Source organism: Apis mellifera, linkage group LG3 (assembly GCF_003254395.2).
Source record: "Apis mellifera strain DH4 linkage group LG3, Amel_HAv3.1, whole genome shotgun sequence".
NCBI lineage: Eukaryota > Metazoa > Arthropoda > Insecta > Hymenoptera > Apidae > Apis > Apis mellifera.
In genome coordinates this window covers 1676410-1695079 of record NC_037640.1, presented here as the reverse complement: position 1 = coordinate 1695079, position 18670 = coordinate 1676410, and the positions used below count along the sequence as shown (strand labels likewise).

At 22.5% G+C, this 18670-nt stretch overlaps 1 protein-coding gene across 5 annotated transcripts in view; it reads left to right on the top strand.

Moving 5' to 3' along the window:
* The window catches only part of LOC411365 (beta-1,4-N-acetylgalactosaminyltransferase bre-4), a 99904-nt gene that overhangs the window by 72045 nt on the left and 9189 nt on the right, over positions 1-18670 (top strand). For all 5 annotated transcript variants that reach the window (XM_006557254.2, XM_006557256.3, XM_006557255.3 and 2 more), the window contains 2 exons: positions 14165-14418; positions 16632-16868. In XM_006557254.2, coding sequence (XP_006557317.1) covers positions 14165-14418; positions 16632-16868 — 491 coding nt within the window. The remainder of the gene's footprint in view (positions 1-14164; positions 14419-16631; positions 16869-18670) is intronic.

The window sequence follows — 18670 nt, the reverse complement described above, 5'->3', positions numbered from 1 at the left end:
ATATTAAATGAAACTTGCTAAGTTTTTGTTCAATTATGAAATAAAAATTTTCTTATGAATATTTTTAATTCATATAAGTTTGGATTCATGGAAGTTTTACTATAATATAGAATAAAATAATATAAAAATATTTATGTAGGAAATAAAAACCACAATAATTGTTGAATAAAGTTGATAAAATATAATAATTGAAATTATAGTATAATTAGATTTTTGGAATATATTATATTTGTCAAGATGAAAATTTTTTTCTTTGAATATATATTTGAGTTATTATATATCTATACTTATTATATTTTTTTTATTTAAAAGAAATAAGATATTTAAAATATGTTATTTATATTAAAATTAGTATTTGTGATTTTTCTTCTCAGTTTCTCTATTCTCTATTCTTTATTTCAAACAATTTATTTATTAATTTATTAAAAGCATTAATTACATAAAGAACTAGTAATTAGTATTTTTAATTTTTTTGCCTGACAAATATACATAATAATTATTATATATATATAATATAAAATCATATAAATATTGTATCGATAATTTGATCTTCTGTATTTTAATCTGTATATTCTTTTGATTTATCATTGAATAATTTTCATTTTTTTGACAAGTGTAATTTAATAATGAAAATATTAGTTACAATTTAAAAATTTATTGTAATTTATTTTTCATTTATTTCAAAAGAAAAAGAAAAAAGAATTTTTTTATAATTACAAATATTTTTATTTAATAATATTGACGTATATAATAATAATTTTTTATTATTATATTAATCGACTTATTTAAGATTATGAATTAACATTTTTTGTAGATAAACATCATATAGTTTCAATTATTACTTATAAATAAAATTTTAATACAATATATTTGTGATATTCTCATAGCATAATATGGTCTATCAGTTGAGAAACACTGCACTATACTGCGCATGTAATAATTATTTACTTATTCGTGTTTTTATTTTTATACATGATTTCCATTAATTTTGTATCTTGTATACATCGAGGATTAATTTAATTGCTCTATAATCAAAAGAGAAGTAGCAAAAAAGAAAAAAAGGAAAAGAAATAAATCAATGATTAATTTTAAAAAATTAAATTTTTTTTTTTTCATCAGAATATCATTTGTCAATTATTATTTTATGATAATGCAAACTTATTTAAATAATTTCATAAATAATTTATCATTCTTTTTAATTTTTAATATTTTTAATTCTATAATAAAATGTCTAAGAAATGAATTCCTCGAATTCAGGAATCGAAAAATTTTTAATTAAAATTATTTTTCTTTTGTAAAAAATTTATAAAAAATTATATACTATAACATATGTTTAAATTTAATTCAGAAATTTCAGAAACAATTGAGACATCAAAAAAATTTTTAATATGATGTATTATAATTGTAATTCCAAAATTTCAACTATAACTATATTTAAAATGAAAAATATAATAAACTTGCAAATCTGAATACTAATTTTATTAATCTCAATCCAAAAAAAGAAATTAAAGCTAGATTAAAATTTTTTAAAACCATTTTTTTATGTTTTATTGTGTAGATTTTTATAATAGATTATTATTCTTCATAAATTTAAATAAAACTTTTTTTATCTATTTCTTTTTATCTATTTTGATATATAAATAATGAAAAAAATATTTTTAAGCAGTAATAAAACTGTAATAAAATATACTGAAAAAATAAAACATACTATAAAAATTTTTAAATTATTTCTTCACATTTTAGTTGTTATAACAATTACCGCTATTTTTAATAGATTTATATAAGTTTTATAAATAAGATTTTTTTATTTATTTAAATAACGGAAAAAATATTTTCAAATTCAGCAATTAAATCACAATAATCTTTAAAAAAATGAAATACATACCGTAAAAAAATTTGCATTTCTCATAAATTTTAAAATGATTTCTAAAATTTTTAAATTTTTTTAAGCATATTAAAATATTTATTCGTTATATTAACAAAAAAATTAAAAAAGAAGAAGTCAATTTTTCATGAATTATGAATAAAACATTAGTTAAATAAAAATTTCATTAAAGAATTTGCAACAAATTCATTTGTAATAATTTTATAGAAAAAATTAATTAGAAAATGATACTTAGTTATTAAAAAAAAACAAATAGTTACTGAAAAACACAGTTACAGTTATTAAGTTGATGAATTTTTCAAATTTAGAGCTATTTTTAATTTATACTATAATACCAAAAAAATTTTTTTTGTTAAAAATATCATTTTTTGTTAAATATAATAAAAAAAATAGATCTAGATTTTCAGTTTTATTATATAAAATAATGATGGAAATTGATATAATTTGTAATAAATTCTTTAGTTTTTATTTCATTTTACTATATTTAGTTTTCACATGATATAGTATTTTTCTTTTTTTTTTTGCAAATTATATTATGTATAACAATTCAAAAAGTTGTCAGAAATAGATTTAATTCTTTCTTGAAGCAAGATCTTCTATGTTAGGCCTAATTGGATGCTTTGTGAGGTATTCAAAGGATAGGATGAATAGAACTAGAACATCCCTCAGGCGTTATAAACTTAATTTAATCTAATTTAAATTCAAATATAATTTGAATCTAACTTTAATCCTTAAAAATATATACATATATGTATAAAATATATATATGTATATTAAAAATAAAAAAATAGTTTTGCGTTATCTCTAAAACTAAGAATAAATTATATGTGAGAAAATATAGAGAAAATACATAGAAAATGATATATAAAAAAAAAAATTAAAAATATCATCATCAATAGATATTTCAAGATCATTAAAATCAGAAAAATGCATCTTTTTTCTAATAATTACTCAGATAAAAACTAAATGGTTTCGAGGAATCTTCTAATGAATTTCATATGATGAATCAAGATTCGAATAGTTTTAGAATTAAATCTATAAATACAATTATAACAGTGGTTCTTAATTTAATTTAATTTAATTTCATCAAATATTTTCTAAGCAGCGGTTGTCATTTTTTAATGATTTTTTAATACTTATTAATTTCAATACAATAATTATATATTCCAAAAAGAATATATGTTTTATTCTCGCAGAATGTCTCGAAGAATGTCTCGCTAAAATATTTTCTATATATTCATACTATTCATATATTCGTATATTCGTATTGTATGCCTTCATATTAAAATAATCTTTCTACATAAAAAAATGAAATTCTTTTCTCCAAATTTTACAATTAAATAAATAATCTAAAATAAAATAAATAATTTCTCTATTCTGAATTTTTTTTCTAAATATAATTTTAAAAATACAAAAGTAGAGATAAATATTTTAATATGTAATATATAATATATTTAAAAATTTTATTTTATTTTTTTTTATTAGTTTTTACAGAATATTTTAAAACATATTCTACTATAAAGCCAACGTTATTACTCATTCCACGACAATAAAACCGTGTAATTTTTCAAATTTACTTATCTAGTAAAGAATAAATAAAGAAAATAGGTCACAAGTTATTTGAAAATTGCAAAATAAAATCATAACAAAAAAAAAACATCGTAAGACACAGTATTAAAATAATAAACCGATAAATAAAAAAAAACAAAGAATGGTATAGAATGGCATACCTGATATATATATTATACATATATTTAACGCATTAAAACAAAATCGTTTGTTTCGAATAAAGAAACCATTCATGTTTCCCGGATTAACCTGCCATCTATTGTGTCACAATTGTACAAGTTAAAGATAACTAAAATTTAATTTAAAAAAAGAAAAAAAAAACTACAAAACAATTACAAGACATAATATTAAAAGAACGAACCGATAACAGATAAGAAGAGATAAAAAATACAAAGAATGGCATATCCGATATACTCTTAACGCGTTACGAAACAAAATCGGTCATCTCGAATAGAGGCCACTCGCGCCACTGAATTAACGCGCCACAGTTGTACAGGTTAGGAAAACGATCTCTCGCGTCTCTCGTACATGCAAACAAGTGATCATTTGACAGTGAAACTAGCCATTTCACGGACACACGGTTCTGAGCCTAATCGCTCTGACATTCGCTATTACTGTTATTTGCGACTAACCTCAGGTTCGGTGTACTCCATGCTTCGAAGATTATTCCCATATTTCTCGTTGGCGCGTTCAGTTAATTCGATGTCCCGTTGTGCCGAGCCGCGTCATTGCCTCGACTGTCACGATCTGTATCTATTCGACGCAACATACACGCTAATTTCACATATCCGACTAGTATTATCCTCACGAACGTATTTTTCGAAATAGAACGCGTTGTTCGTGATTTCCCTTTTGTTTCCCCCTTGTTTGTTGAAATTGATGCGAGCGCGACAAGCGTGTTCTCCTAACTGACGCGATAAATCGAATTTTACGGGAAAACGATTGCATTGGATGCGTATTGAATAAATGTCTACCATGTACTTTATAAACGTATTTTAGAATTGTGTTCTTTCATTGATTTTTTAATTGACGATTCGTTGATTTCTTTTTTTACAAATATTTTAATATTGTAACTATTAATAATTTCGTTTAAAGTATTAATTTATTATAATGAATTCGCGGTAAAATTATATAGATTCAAATATTTAATATAATTTCAATTCATTATACATTAATAAATATTAATGATCAAAATGTTTCAAACGAATAAATTATTAACTGTCTTCATAAATATGATATTTATATATTTGAATAAAAAATTAATGGGAAATATTATTAATATTTTATAAGTCATAAAAATACTTGATATTTACTTGTAAGAATGTAAGAATGAGTGAGTAGAAAATCCTCAATTTATACTATATTTCAATTAAAATAGGATTACGTATATAATAAAAATGGTATATATAAATAAAAGTATGGTAATGGTATATAAAAAAAAAACTTTCACTTTGTTATAATTATTTAAATATTTTCAAAATTTGCTTTTATTTTAAAATTTATTGTTTTAAAATCTAAGAACAATTTACTTTTATTTCTTATATCATATACATATTTAATTCAATTTTTGCTTTTCATTTATTTTCCCTCTCTTATGATTTATTTCTTTTTCTTTTATTATGTTTACAACATTTCATATATAATAATTGCACTTCATATGTATATTTATTATCATATGTATATTTTACCATTCTTCCATTTCATTAATATTTATAGATAATGTTATTATTACAAATCATGAATAAGTTGATTAAAAATCAAATATATAAATCTCAAGGCCTATATTAACTGATATTAATATTAGTATTAATAATAAATAAAATACTGAAATATTATAAACATCTTTAAAATTAATAAAAAAAACTTAAGAATTGATTTTAAAGAATAAAATGAACATAAAAGTTGATATGAATAATTATTCAATTAATTAAAGCTTAATTGAATACTTATTGAAGCTTATTTTTTATTCATATCAAAAAGTTTGACAATGTATAATATTTAAATAATAATTATTATATTATTAATTAAAATATTATATAGGATTGAAGGATGATCAATAGATATATAATAATATACTCATTTAGAGATATACAATAAACAAAAATATTTTTAATAAACTTATATATAAATGTGATTTTTACAGCATAAAGAAACAGTTAAAAATTAGTTATTGAATATAAAAGTCAAATTTTATTAAGATGAACATATTTATACATTAGACCATGTTTATATGCACAATATTTTTTTTATATATTTTTTTTTTTATATTTATCTTCTTAAGTATGGATTATCTATTTATAAATCATTCTATATAACGTGACTCATCGTCAAAGAAAATATTTGCATTTTTATTTGACATAAATTTGCCATTTCAGAAGAAGAAAAATTTATGATTGGTGCTTCGATAATGCATTTATCGACGTCTGACATTAATCATAATGACCAATGTCTTTCTGCGCAATTCTTCAAGTATATGACAGTCCATCATTCATTTTTCTAACATATTGCTAAGAAATGGAATTTCCTGTTTGATCTTTAATTCCGATATGAGAAATAACCATGTTTATAAAATCAAAATATTAAGATAAAATTGAATAACCTTATCTTATATGGAAATAAAAAATTTTTATATTTTATTTTGGAATACTTTTTTGGAATATGAATAAAATAATAATGTAAAAAATATTATTATACGTTTCTCCTTATATTTAAGTATCGATGAGTAAGAGCTTTTCTTGTTTCATTATAGTTTATAGCTTTTCAAATATTTTTTCCTGTATAACAAAAATATTTTAATTCTATTTCAATATTGGCAGATATTGGCAAGGGATTTTTTTGAGACAGAGATAATAGATTTTTATAAGATTACAACAAACTAATTTGTTCCAAAACATTATTCATTCTAATATTCATTATATATATAATACAAAACTATATAATATATAATAATAATAAAATAAAAATGTAATAACATAAATTTAATTTATTATATTTAAATATTATATACATATATGTACTTTTTTATATTATATTTAAATTTATAAAAAAAATATTTTTCCATTTATTGTAACATATTGTATATAATTTTTATTTATTTAAAATTTTATTCAAAAACAAAATGTTGCTCTAATAATAATGCTATTATTATTGTCCACTGTTTATGCATCATTCAACATTCTAGTTTCATTTCATATATTTTATTTGTTTAATAATTGAAAAGTAAAATAATTCATCTATTATCCATTACATAATAAATTTAAAAAAAACTTTCATTATATTATCTCACTTTCCTACGATTTGCTGTTTACCCATCGAATCGATTAAAAAGTCCAATTACGATATTCACATCAGGTTTATAATGTTCCAGCCGTGCTAGGAATATCTTAAAAACATACCGTTTCAAGACTTCCTTGAGACTTATGGCTTAAACTTCTGTGTTCACGTTACAATGTAGCTCTATTTAAATGCAAAATTTCCAGAACTTGTGTTGTTAACACAAGTATAGTTGCAAGATTCGCATAGAATTTCGATATTTTCGAAGGCAACAAAACAAAACGTTTCTTTGTCGGCTATTATACACATAGAGAAGAATCCCATGTATTTCGTGACTACCGTAGATGCAACAGAACAATGAAAATACACATAATTTCCACATTGATCATTTATACATTATTTTACGAAAATTATCGTGAAATATTATTATTATTCGGTGCTATTTTTAAAATAAAATTACGTTTTATTTAAAGAAAAACTATATATTAATATATAATATATACTAACTACTAATATATAATAATATATTATATAAAACTATAAATTTTATTTTATAAAATAAAAATTATTTATTAGTTTTCATTTGATTTCACAATTTTTTCAAATTTTCTGACAGAAAAATATTACAGTTTCGATAAAGTCATCGATGATATCTTGCATCTTTATTAATGTTTGAAAATGTGTATACTCGGATGAAATTGAAATGAATTGAATAGATTGCAATCAATTAAAGTTTGTTCAGAGAAGTGATTCATATTTAGAAGGATTTGTCACTTCTATTAAGAAATAAATAAAATTTTTTATCTCCTTTGCAAAGTATATATAAAAGTTTATGTCATGATTCGTCATCAATTTTAGTGAATAAATTTTTTCTTTTCTATTTCTTCTTCTTGCAAATCGATTAATTTTGATAATATTTATTTTCTATTTCTATCTTACGTATTTATTGTTTACATTTTTTCAATAAATATTTTATAATTATTATGTACAATTTAAATTTTTTTTTTTCAAATTTTGTCGATATAATTCTAATATTCTATTTACATTATAATAATATTTTAAGAGTTTAATATGTATATTTAATATTTTATAAGCATTATAAAAAATATGCATATTATATTCATAGAAAAGTATTGAAATAATTTCACGATTAAAAGGTGGGTAGCACATTTCTTCGTATTTTATATATATTTATATTTGTGCACTAAATATAATCTACGAGATATTCATTTTGATTAAAATTGTATGAATATAAATTTAAACATTTTAATTCAAAAGTAAATTAAAATAATAGCAGCATATATATATATATACAATAGCTTTTCACTCGTACATGAAATGAAATTAGAGGAAAGTTGAGGCAGTGTCGAATAAAAGATACTATAATGGTCAGTATTATTATTATAAAACGCAATATTCAAAATGTACAATTTCCTTTTATTCATTTTTCTCGAAAATTCATTGTTATGTTCGTGAAACTGAGAATAACAAATTTTTTTCTATTTTTATAGGCATTCAATTATTTAAGAAATAATATTAAAAATTAAAAATAAATATAAAGATTGATATACAAAAATATCGATAGATATTTTCTTTATTGAAATATAATCAATTTAATTTTGCAATTACTAAATGAAGTAATATTATATAAATTGTGATTAAAGTAGAATGAGTTATCTTGTTTATCTTTGTTCATCTAATTAAATTTCAAATATTTATGTGTTTATGCAAAATTTATAAAAATCCATAAAATGCAGAATGAAATATGCATAATATAAATATAAATACTCATGTAATATTTAAAGAATATAAGAAATTTTTTACTTTACATAAATATTCATAATCTATTTACAATTTAATAGATAAACTTCAAGTTTCATGTTTGTTTAATATTATAGAATCATTTATACATATGTTCATAATGTAAGATATAAACATTAATTTTTAAACTTTATTTTTTATTCAGGATGTTAATACATTTGAAGAATTGATTTTAAAAACTAGGACAAACATAAAAATTGATATATTAGATTGTAACAAATTCATTTATCATTCTAATCCAGTCGTTCAATTTTGTTACCTATTTAATGGAATTATAAAGGAGTGCTTATCAACATTTGCCATCTAATCATTTAATTAAATTTGAAAAATACTAACTGGATTAATTGAAAGTAGTTATGCAAGAGAAATGATCGTGAAATCTTAACTTTAAAAAGAAACGTACTAAAAAATAAATATATATCTATTTTATTTTAATTATGCAAATTCTAAAAAATTGTTAATATTCTTTTAAAAAAACGCGAATGAATTTCTATTGAATTATGTAATACAAACACATCAGTTAAAACTTATTCATTAAGTTACAAGTGATTTAAATTTACATTAGATTATATTAAAATAAGCAGTAGAAGATAGAAATAGAATTCTATCTTCGTTTCATTTCATGTGACATATTTAAATTACTTATAATTTGATAAATGAGTCTCAATAAATATTTTATACATCAAATCATTTGTTTTGCTTTCAGAATTATAATCTTTCAAAGATATTTCATTAATATATTTCTTTGAAAAATTTAAGTTTGTATATATTTTAATGTATATATATGTAGTAAGATAATTTCTATAATTATATTTATTTTTATTATAATTTATCCTTATAACAACTTTATTCCATATATTATACATTTTACATAAAATGTATGTATAATATATTTTTAAAACATCTTTAGAGGCCGAAACAAACACAAAAATTAATATACAAAAATCGAAACTTACGTGTAAATAATTTAAATTCGTATTAAATAAAAATTGCTCTATTTTTCATTCCACTTCATCGTTTTATTTTATCTGCATCTTACTTCATCTAACGCAAACTTCATGTTAATAAACGTATAAGCCTCGATCGATATTTTTGTATACTAACCTCTCTGCTCGTTTTGATCTCTATCCTCCTCGATATCGATCCTTCAAAAATATATCTCACGAGCACGTATTGAATATAATAAAATTCACGTTGGAAAAATTATTTTTATTACTACTCCATATGTAATTTTTTCGAGCTGAGGAGTTAATTTTCGAGCGCGTTATCGAAACTAGCAACACAACTGTTTGCAAATGCAACACGCGCGCATCCTGTACGCATCACTTCGCATACATACGCGTATAATTATCCTTTGACGGTTTCATATACTTCTTACGCGTGACTGAACACGCTAGCAAAAAATGTCGACTTACCACTGTCAAATTATTTTCAAATCGAGTTGAAATTATTCCGTCCATCGCGTTGCGATTTTCTTTTAATGACAATGGCGGCTCGCTGATTCGTTTTGCCTCGTTTTTTTTTCTTTTTGCATTTCCAATTAAAATTTAAATCTCTCGCTCTTATACGGGAAACTAAGTATTTTGTATATATTTGTCTGATAATCTACTGTCGTGTATCATTACATGTAATTATAATCTGTTTAAATTCCAATGGAAGTGTCTTAACTAAATTATAGCAAAAATTATAAATCCACTATCTTGAACTTAATGTAATTTAAATTTATGTAATTTAAGTTTTATTAATGTAAATCGAATAGCCAAGATTATTTATGTATTTTAAAAGAAAGTAATTTTGTTTTATTTTATTAATAATAAAACTTTAAGAGCAATGCAAATATAAAATTATTTTATATTTAGCAAAATATCACTTGAAAGAGGAGAAATTAGTGTCCAAAATGAAGTAAATTTTTTCAAATAAGCAAATAAAAGATATTTAATTATTTATTATTCTTCCACTATTCTTCCACTAAAAAAAAATTTATAGACAAGATTGGAAGAAAATTTGGAATTTGACACTTCTTTTCTGTCGACAAAAATTTATCTTATACATATACATGCAATCTGTTATACATATATGCAAACTTTCATTAAAATCAGAATATTTGGTTTAGATAAAATTTTTTATAAGATAAAATAAAATAAAGAAAAAAGTTTAACAGTAAAGTAGTAGATATACAATTATAATTTTATAATTAAAACACGCATTGAAAGTAAAATATGTAAATTATTTACCATAATAACATTTTAATTGTATAGTGTGGGTTAGATATCTATACACGTATGCATATAGATATAGATACATCTATATTCATACACATGCATATATATAGCGTTCATTGCTTGCTCCATTGCTTGCTCTATGCATTTAATATTATCCTTAATCTAAAATATCGATCATAAATGTGTCGCTTCCATTATTGCGAATTCATTGAATTGGAAATGCGTAGTATTAACAAATCATCAAATGAATGAATCATAAATTAAAAAAAAAAGTACTTTTATTCGCAATAAAATTCTTGATATTGTTGCATCCATTCTAGAGAAATCGTTGAAATTTTTGTGAACAATTATGAAACAGTTATACGAAATATTGCAGCCTCGATTCAAGGAACTCTTATAATCGCAAGACTAATCATTCATTGAATTTCAATTTCCAAATCGAAATCTGAGTCAATTTTGCAATGAGGCAACGACCTCGGCAAGATTCATCAAATTAATCAAAGTGAATGGCGGTCTCTTTATTACCTTATGATATCTTTTATTACAACACGATTTATATTTTTGTATCTATTTTATGCACATAATTTTTGTCTTTTTTTATCTTTGAATGGTTTATGATATGACAAAATAATATTAAAATTGTATATATATATTTATATGTACATATAGAGTGAATCATTTAAATATCTTGACTAATATTGGTATTAGAAAAAAGTATATCAGACCAAATTTGCATAATGAAGCACATAATTTGATGAAAATTATATGAAAATTAACTGTTTTTAAATGAAATGATATATTTTTTTACAATAGAATGTTTTAAGATGCACACAATGATTTATAATTCAAGATACTACTAGATAGTAGATAAAAAAAAATATCATTTCATTTAGAAAAAGAAAATTAACCTTCACATGACCTTTACACATAAATAAAATTAATTGTTTATATCAAATTACATGTTTATGTGAAATTTAATGATACATTTTTTATCATCAATCAAAACATTCACATAACCTAGTTTTAAATATCTCTCCTGTGTATCATTTATACAAAATATAATTAAATTTTATAATTAGAATCTTTATAATCTTTATACAGAAAATTAAATTTAAAAATCTAAAATGAAAACTTAATGTTTATTGCTTTGTTTCTTTCCTTGAATTACTTTTTTGATTTTTTGTTATTATATATTTGCAATATATTCCTTTGCAAATTAGGAAATTATTTACATTATTTTTAAAATATATATATATATATATATATATTGCTTTTCTCCATTAATTAATCATTAAGAAAATAATCTGGAATAAAAATATAAACTTAATTAAGATGTTCTCCAATTGTTTCACTCTTACTCAGAATCTGGATGATCATTGCGCGTCCAAGACACAAAATTATAGCAATACAATTCAGCCTTTAAGCGGCTTAAATTCGAATCGTGAAATGACTCGTTTGTGTCTTATTAAATTCGTCCGGACTTATTAAATTGAAGCGGCGTAAAACGATTCGAATCGATTTGAAAATCTCGCAGTTGCGTCACAGTTTGAAGCAAGTTTCTCGGGAAAATTACCGATTAGGCAAGATCTATCGGTTCCCTGATCGGTTGTAGAACGTTATTAATCTGAAATTAATCTGCTAGCTCACGCAGCCTTAACTATAACAGGTAACAACTGCTAATTTGCTCGTTCCATGCGAGAAGCAATCGTGAACGTGATTTTAATCCAGCTACGGTCCCTCGTGATTCAAACTTTGTCGTCTAAATTATATTATCATAATTGACTTTTAATATAATTTGTTTTGATTTTTATCGATTACGTAAATGAAATTTTCGCGGATACATCTAGTTTGCAGTGTATGATATAAATAATCGAAAATTGATCGTACTCGATTACGTGGTTTATTTATTATTAGGAAATGTCACGTGAAAGATCTTGCGGATATTTTTAATTCCATTATGAACTTGATTGAATTTAAATCATAATTTAATTTATTAATCGTAGAGTGGAAGCAATTAAATGATCTCTATTTGGTTATTAATGTTAAAAATTTTTATTTCTCTATGAATTATGAAATTTGAATTGGATTAGACTTTATTAATAAAAATATTTCAAATTAAATTTTTAAATATTACTAAATATTATTAAATAAATAATATTTAATATATAGGATATTTTTTTAGGATTTTTTATATACAATTAAATTAAGATTTAAACATGATACTAATAAATATCTAATTGTAAAATTTTATCTCAAAATCGAATCGAATCGAATTATCGATTGGTCGTTTCGACGATATTATGGCTGCAATTATTGCCAATTTATCTTGAAATAGAATTGAAGTTTGTGTCGAAAGATCGTGCACGTTTTCAGATGAATGCAATTTATTGAATTCTTATAATTTTATTAATAAGTTGATTTTTTAAATTAGAAAAATATCTAATATAAATTAAATTTCATTTTCGGTATTCAATTTATAAATATTATTTATTTATAAAGATAAAATTTTGAAAAAAATGAAAAATAAAGGAATCAATAAAATATGAAGTATTCACATATCTATAACAATATTTTAAAAAATATGACTCTTTATAAGAAAAATTTTTTGTTATAATAAATGAATATCGATATTGTTGCATTTAATTGTTATGTCTTCTTATTTTCTTTATTTATATTAAAAAATATATATATAGATTCCATATGAAAATATATGAGTCACTTTATGTACATATAAATAAGAAATATTATGTGCATGCATACATATCTAAATTTTACCTGTAAATATAAATAATTAATAAAAATTATAAGTTATAACTAAAACTATATATATATATATATATATATATATATATATATATATATATATATATATATATCTGTACAAATGATATTGATCAGTCATTCGTTTATGGAATAATTTAATCCAATAGACACTGGTTAACTTGTCCTTTGAAATCATTTTTGAAACAAAAATGAATGTTGATATAATTATATTGCTGGCATAATTATAACGAATAAAATATGAACATTAACATAATTTTCTTAATTAACTATAATAATACTTAAAATATGAAAAATCCAAATTCCTGAACCTTTCTCATTTATTTCAGATGATTCAAAATAATTTATGAGAAACAATTCTGTTTCATTAACCATTCATGATGACAAATTAAAACGAGAATCTTCCAAAATTGAGATTTCCAAAGACTATCAAAAATATTGGACGTGTTTCAAAATTAAACCAAGAGAAAGCCACGCGAAAAATATCAATGATAAAAGTATCGAGAAAGAAATTCACATCTTTTTTCTACAATGAACATAATTGCTAATATTTTCTCATCCCTCGATCATTGATAGGAAAAATATTATCGGACAATCTAACATTTTGTTTCAGATACACGGATCGTTCCTACAGACATCATCCACGTGGGTTGATCATATACGGGCCTGTAACGGTGTCGAGCATACTGGGTAACAACAATGCCACCCTGCTTTGGGGTGGTAAGGATAATTCCAACTTCTCCAAGCTGGATGGTGACGACTCCATTCGAAACACGTACTTCGTTGGAAGTTCCCAGGAATCTTTGACCGCAAATTCGACAAACAATACCGTGATACCGCGATGTCCGCTTGTCTCGCCTCATCTCAGTAAGTTATATGCATTGTATAAGTCTGCACCAATGCCCGATTAAATGTCGCCCTTAACCTCCTCCAAATTATCCATCAAATGTGAAAAACTTGAACTAATTAATTTAAATTTGAAACTTAAAAACTTGAATATAATTTTTAAGACACTTAAGGGTAAAAAATTTTGAAAAATATTATGAAAATATTTTGTAAGTGGACGTTGAGAATAAAAGTGCTGTTGGTTACTCTCAATTCAATTTATTAAAAAATAGAGTGAATTCGTATTTCAAAGATGTATGTCTCTACTTGAGACATTATAATTTTAATTTATGTAATTTATTTATTAATTTATATAATAAATTTTATTAATTAAATTTAAATAGCTTATATTTAGAGCATAATATTGAAAATATTAATGAAAATTTTTTAAATTTTTTAAATAAAAAAATTCTTAATTAGGATTTAAAGTAACCCAAATAATTTATTAACAATAAATTGTTAATGATTTAGCAATATATACTAATATTTATAAATTTAAATGATATTTAAAGGATAAAATAATTTTTATTAATTGTATTTGTATTGTTAATATTTTAATTAACAAATATATTTATTTTATATATTAAATCTTATAAATTTAATAATATAAGAAGTAATTATTTATATTTAATTTCGACTTAAATATTGATTTTATTAATTCTTATATTATTTTAGTAATTGTGATTATTATTATTTAATTAAAATATTCAGTTTAAGTAATTATTTATTCATTCTAAAATTAAAGCAGCAAAATAAGAAAAATTGAAATTATTCTGTATGATACTGTAATTCTTGATGATTTTAGAGAATTTGAGAGTAAAAGTTCAATAAATGAGAAATTGGAAAAAAGGTTTTGTCTTATAAACTATATTGAACAAATATTGAAATTTTTATTTCCACAACTGTTTCTGAGAATTGTCTAATGGAAATAAATTTGTGTTTAGTCTTTGTCATTTAATCATTGTTATCTCATTCTATGTTAATAGAATAGTTTCTAATTCTTGAAACTGCTTGGACTGAATATTCACTCTAAATACTTTCCATAGATACTTTTATTCTCAAGTGGACATTTTTTTGTATAAAAAATTGGATTTATTTTGATTAGATTACGAGTTTCAAATATATCAGTATCTTATACTTTTTTTAAAGTTTCAAAAGTTTTAATGATAGAAAAATAATTATTACTTCCTGAATTGCATACTTTGGAATTTGTTGTAATTTCACCGTTGAAAGAAAAATATATATATGTATACGATCTGCTATTGACTCCTTCTGTTTTCATTCTATACAGTAGTAATTCATTTGAATAAAAAGAAGATAATAGCGAATCAATGCCACGCTGTAAACGCTTCTTTGTTCGTTTTTCCGAACGGCGGAAAATACGCATTAAAAGTTTTAAAGGGATTTTGTATAAATGTCAGCTTTTGTATTGATGATTCTTTGTCTCGTTATAAACAATTTTTAAATGTTGTGTTCATAGTTTAAGCATCGTTCACTATTTCGATTCAAGCAATTTCAATTCCAAGCAATATATAACGTGAATCACTTATTTTATTCGAATTGAAATGTTCTTCCATCAAGATTCGAATGAAGTCCTTTCAACTGAAATTGGGATCTTTCACTCGCTTTTTTTTTTTTTTCATAGTGTAAACTTCGATGAAAGCTTGTTATATATCACGTGACATTGAAAAATAATATAAATTAAAAAGAAAGTAAAAAATGTTTCATATTTTATAAAATATGAACATTATTTTTATTTTAAGAAAATTTAAATTAATTTTTCTCATTAATTCCCAAATTCTGTAATTCTAATTTCTATTATTTTGTAATAAATGTGGATACATAATAAGTAATAATCATTCAAATGATTAAGAATTACAATTGTTACAATTATTTTCAATAACATATGCAAAAATACGATATACCATTTCTTCTCACGAATTAAAATTACAAACTTATTCATTGTAATTATATATATTATTTATGCATTATACATTAGAATCGTATTTAATATCATCTTGAAATTCACACACGTTCGAGATCTTTTTTCTACAACTGTTCCTGCAATTTCTCTTCCAATCGTCTTTCGCCAATTTGATATAATACGTGATAATTATCCATGAATAGCGCCATTTCCAACTGGGTCGCGGAATAAACCGCGAGATTGAAAGCTTGACCCGATGGATTATTTGCAGTTGGCCCACTGACTGTTAGCAAATCACCACCGGAGTTGGAGGTGATGGAGAAGACGTTCACCGAGGTGAAGCCCGGCGGCAAAGGTTGTCCAACAAATTGCACGGCCAGGCATCGAGTAGCCATCATCATTCCGTTTCGCGATCGACCGAAGCATCTCCAAACTTTGCTCTACAATCTTCATCCGATGCTGCTTCGCCAACAGATCGATTATCAAATATTTGTGATCGAGCAGAAAGGTGAGAATCTCTTTCGTTTTTTCGATTATCCATCCAAATGAGATAATGTGATTTTTTTTTCTATATATGATTATTTATTATTTATTTATTTATTTATAACACGTGGAAATAAATATTTGATCTTTCGTTTAGCATGGATATGGCCTTTAAATAATCTTTTCAAATCTGTCGTTAAAATTTAATTCAAAATTTAAAATATTTGATCATCAATAATTTTCAAAAACGATGAATATTATGTGTTTTTATCTCATTCATAACAGATATTTGCAAGGTAAGAATTATTGGACAGATTAAATATCTTTAAAATATTTTATGTAATATAAATATATTGTAATAATATAGATATTATGATTAATCGAATAATGAAAATAAAATAAAAATTAAAGCTTTGATTTGATTAAACTTTTTAGTTTCTTAGACTGATTTTATTTTGCACAAAAGAAGTGCTTAAAAAGGGATGTTTATTTGTAATGTTTTATAAAAAATGTACTTTATCTTATAAATAATTCAAATTTTTAGAAATTTAATATTGTTCAATTTCTAATTGAAAGAAGAAACAATTATGAGTAAAATATTCAGCAAGTTTTTAAAATTCTCTTTTATTTAAAATATTAAAAGATACATTATAATAATATATTAGAACGTTTACTACTAATAATAAATTCTATGAATTTTTAATGTTGATAAATAGATATTTATACAAAATAAAATTTGTATAAACTTAATAAAAAGAATGGAGCTTAAATAGAGATTCACCTTTATTTTAAATAGTACCATAATGCGTGCACTATTTGAATATTGAATACTATTTGAATATTTTATACTTTTTTTGTATATCATTACATTTAAATTTTGCATTAGATGAAGCGAAACGAAAATGGACTCATTCTATCTCTATCACATTTCACATTACTTTATTAAATTATTTATAATTTAATAAATAATCCTCAATTTTGTTATTTATCTTACACGCTGTATAAAAAGCAGGAAAGATTTTTCACTTTCAAATATCATAATGCGTATTATTCCTTGAATATTTTTGCATATCGTGCGCATGAATATTGATAAGCTACTTTATTTTCTCATGAATTTTATCTTGTTTTTCAAAAATTAATCATTACGTTATAGGGAAATAAATCGATCAATGTAGAATATATCGACAAAAGATACGCAATGCAATAAAATAACAATGTCAACATGGCCGAAACGGTTATTTTTCGACCTAGTAATGCTCTGTTGTATGCTACTAAAATTACCGCCAAAATTAATTAAGTTGAAATAAGAAGTTTATTTTCAATCTGGCTACTCTCCAGATGTTACATATTCGGCCATTATCAATTTTGGTCCATGTGGTTATAGTCTGAAGAATATTTGAAAAATCAACAATAAATAATTCAAATTTATTAATTAAGCTATTATTTCAATTGAAATAAAATATTATTACAATGTTGTTTTAATGGATATTACAAAAACTTGATCCAGAACTTGATCTATATATATATATATATATATATATTGATTGAAAGAAATTATAAATGAAGAAACTAAAGAAATTATTAAATTCCTTTTTTTAATTATCTAATCTCTAATATTCTCTTAAAATTTACATCAACAGTTGATTTATAAATATTTCTTGTTTAACCATTTGCTAAAAATCTCAACAAAATTAATTGTCCAAAATATCAAGGAATATCTAATTCATGGAAAATGTCAGAATTATACATCTCGCAAATATGTTTCATATATAAAAATATAAAAACATTCCTGTGTGCATAAAAAATAAAATTACCATATGAAACGTG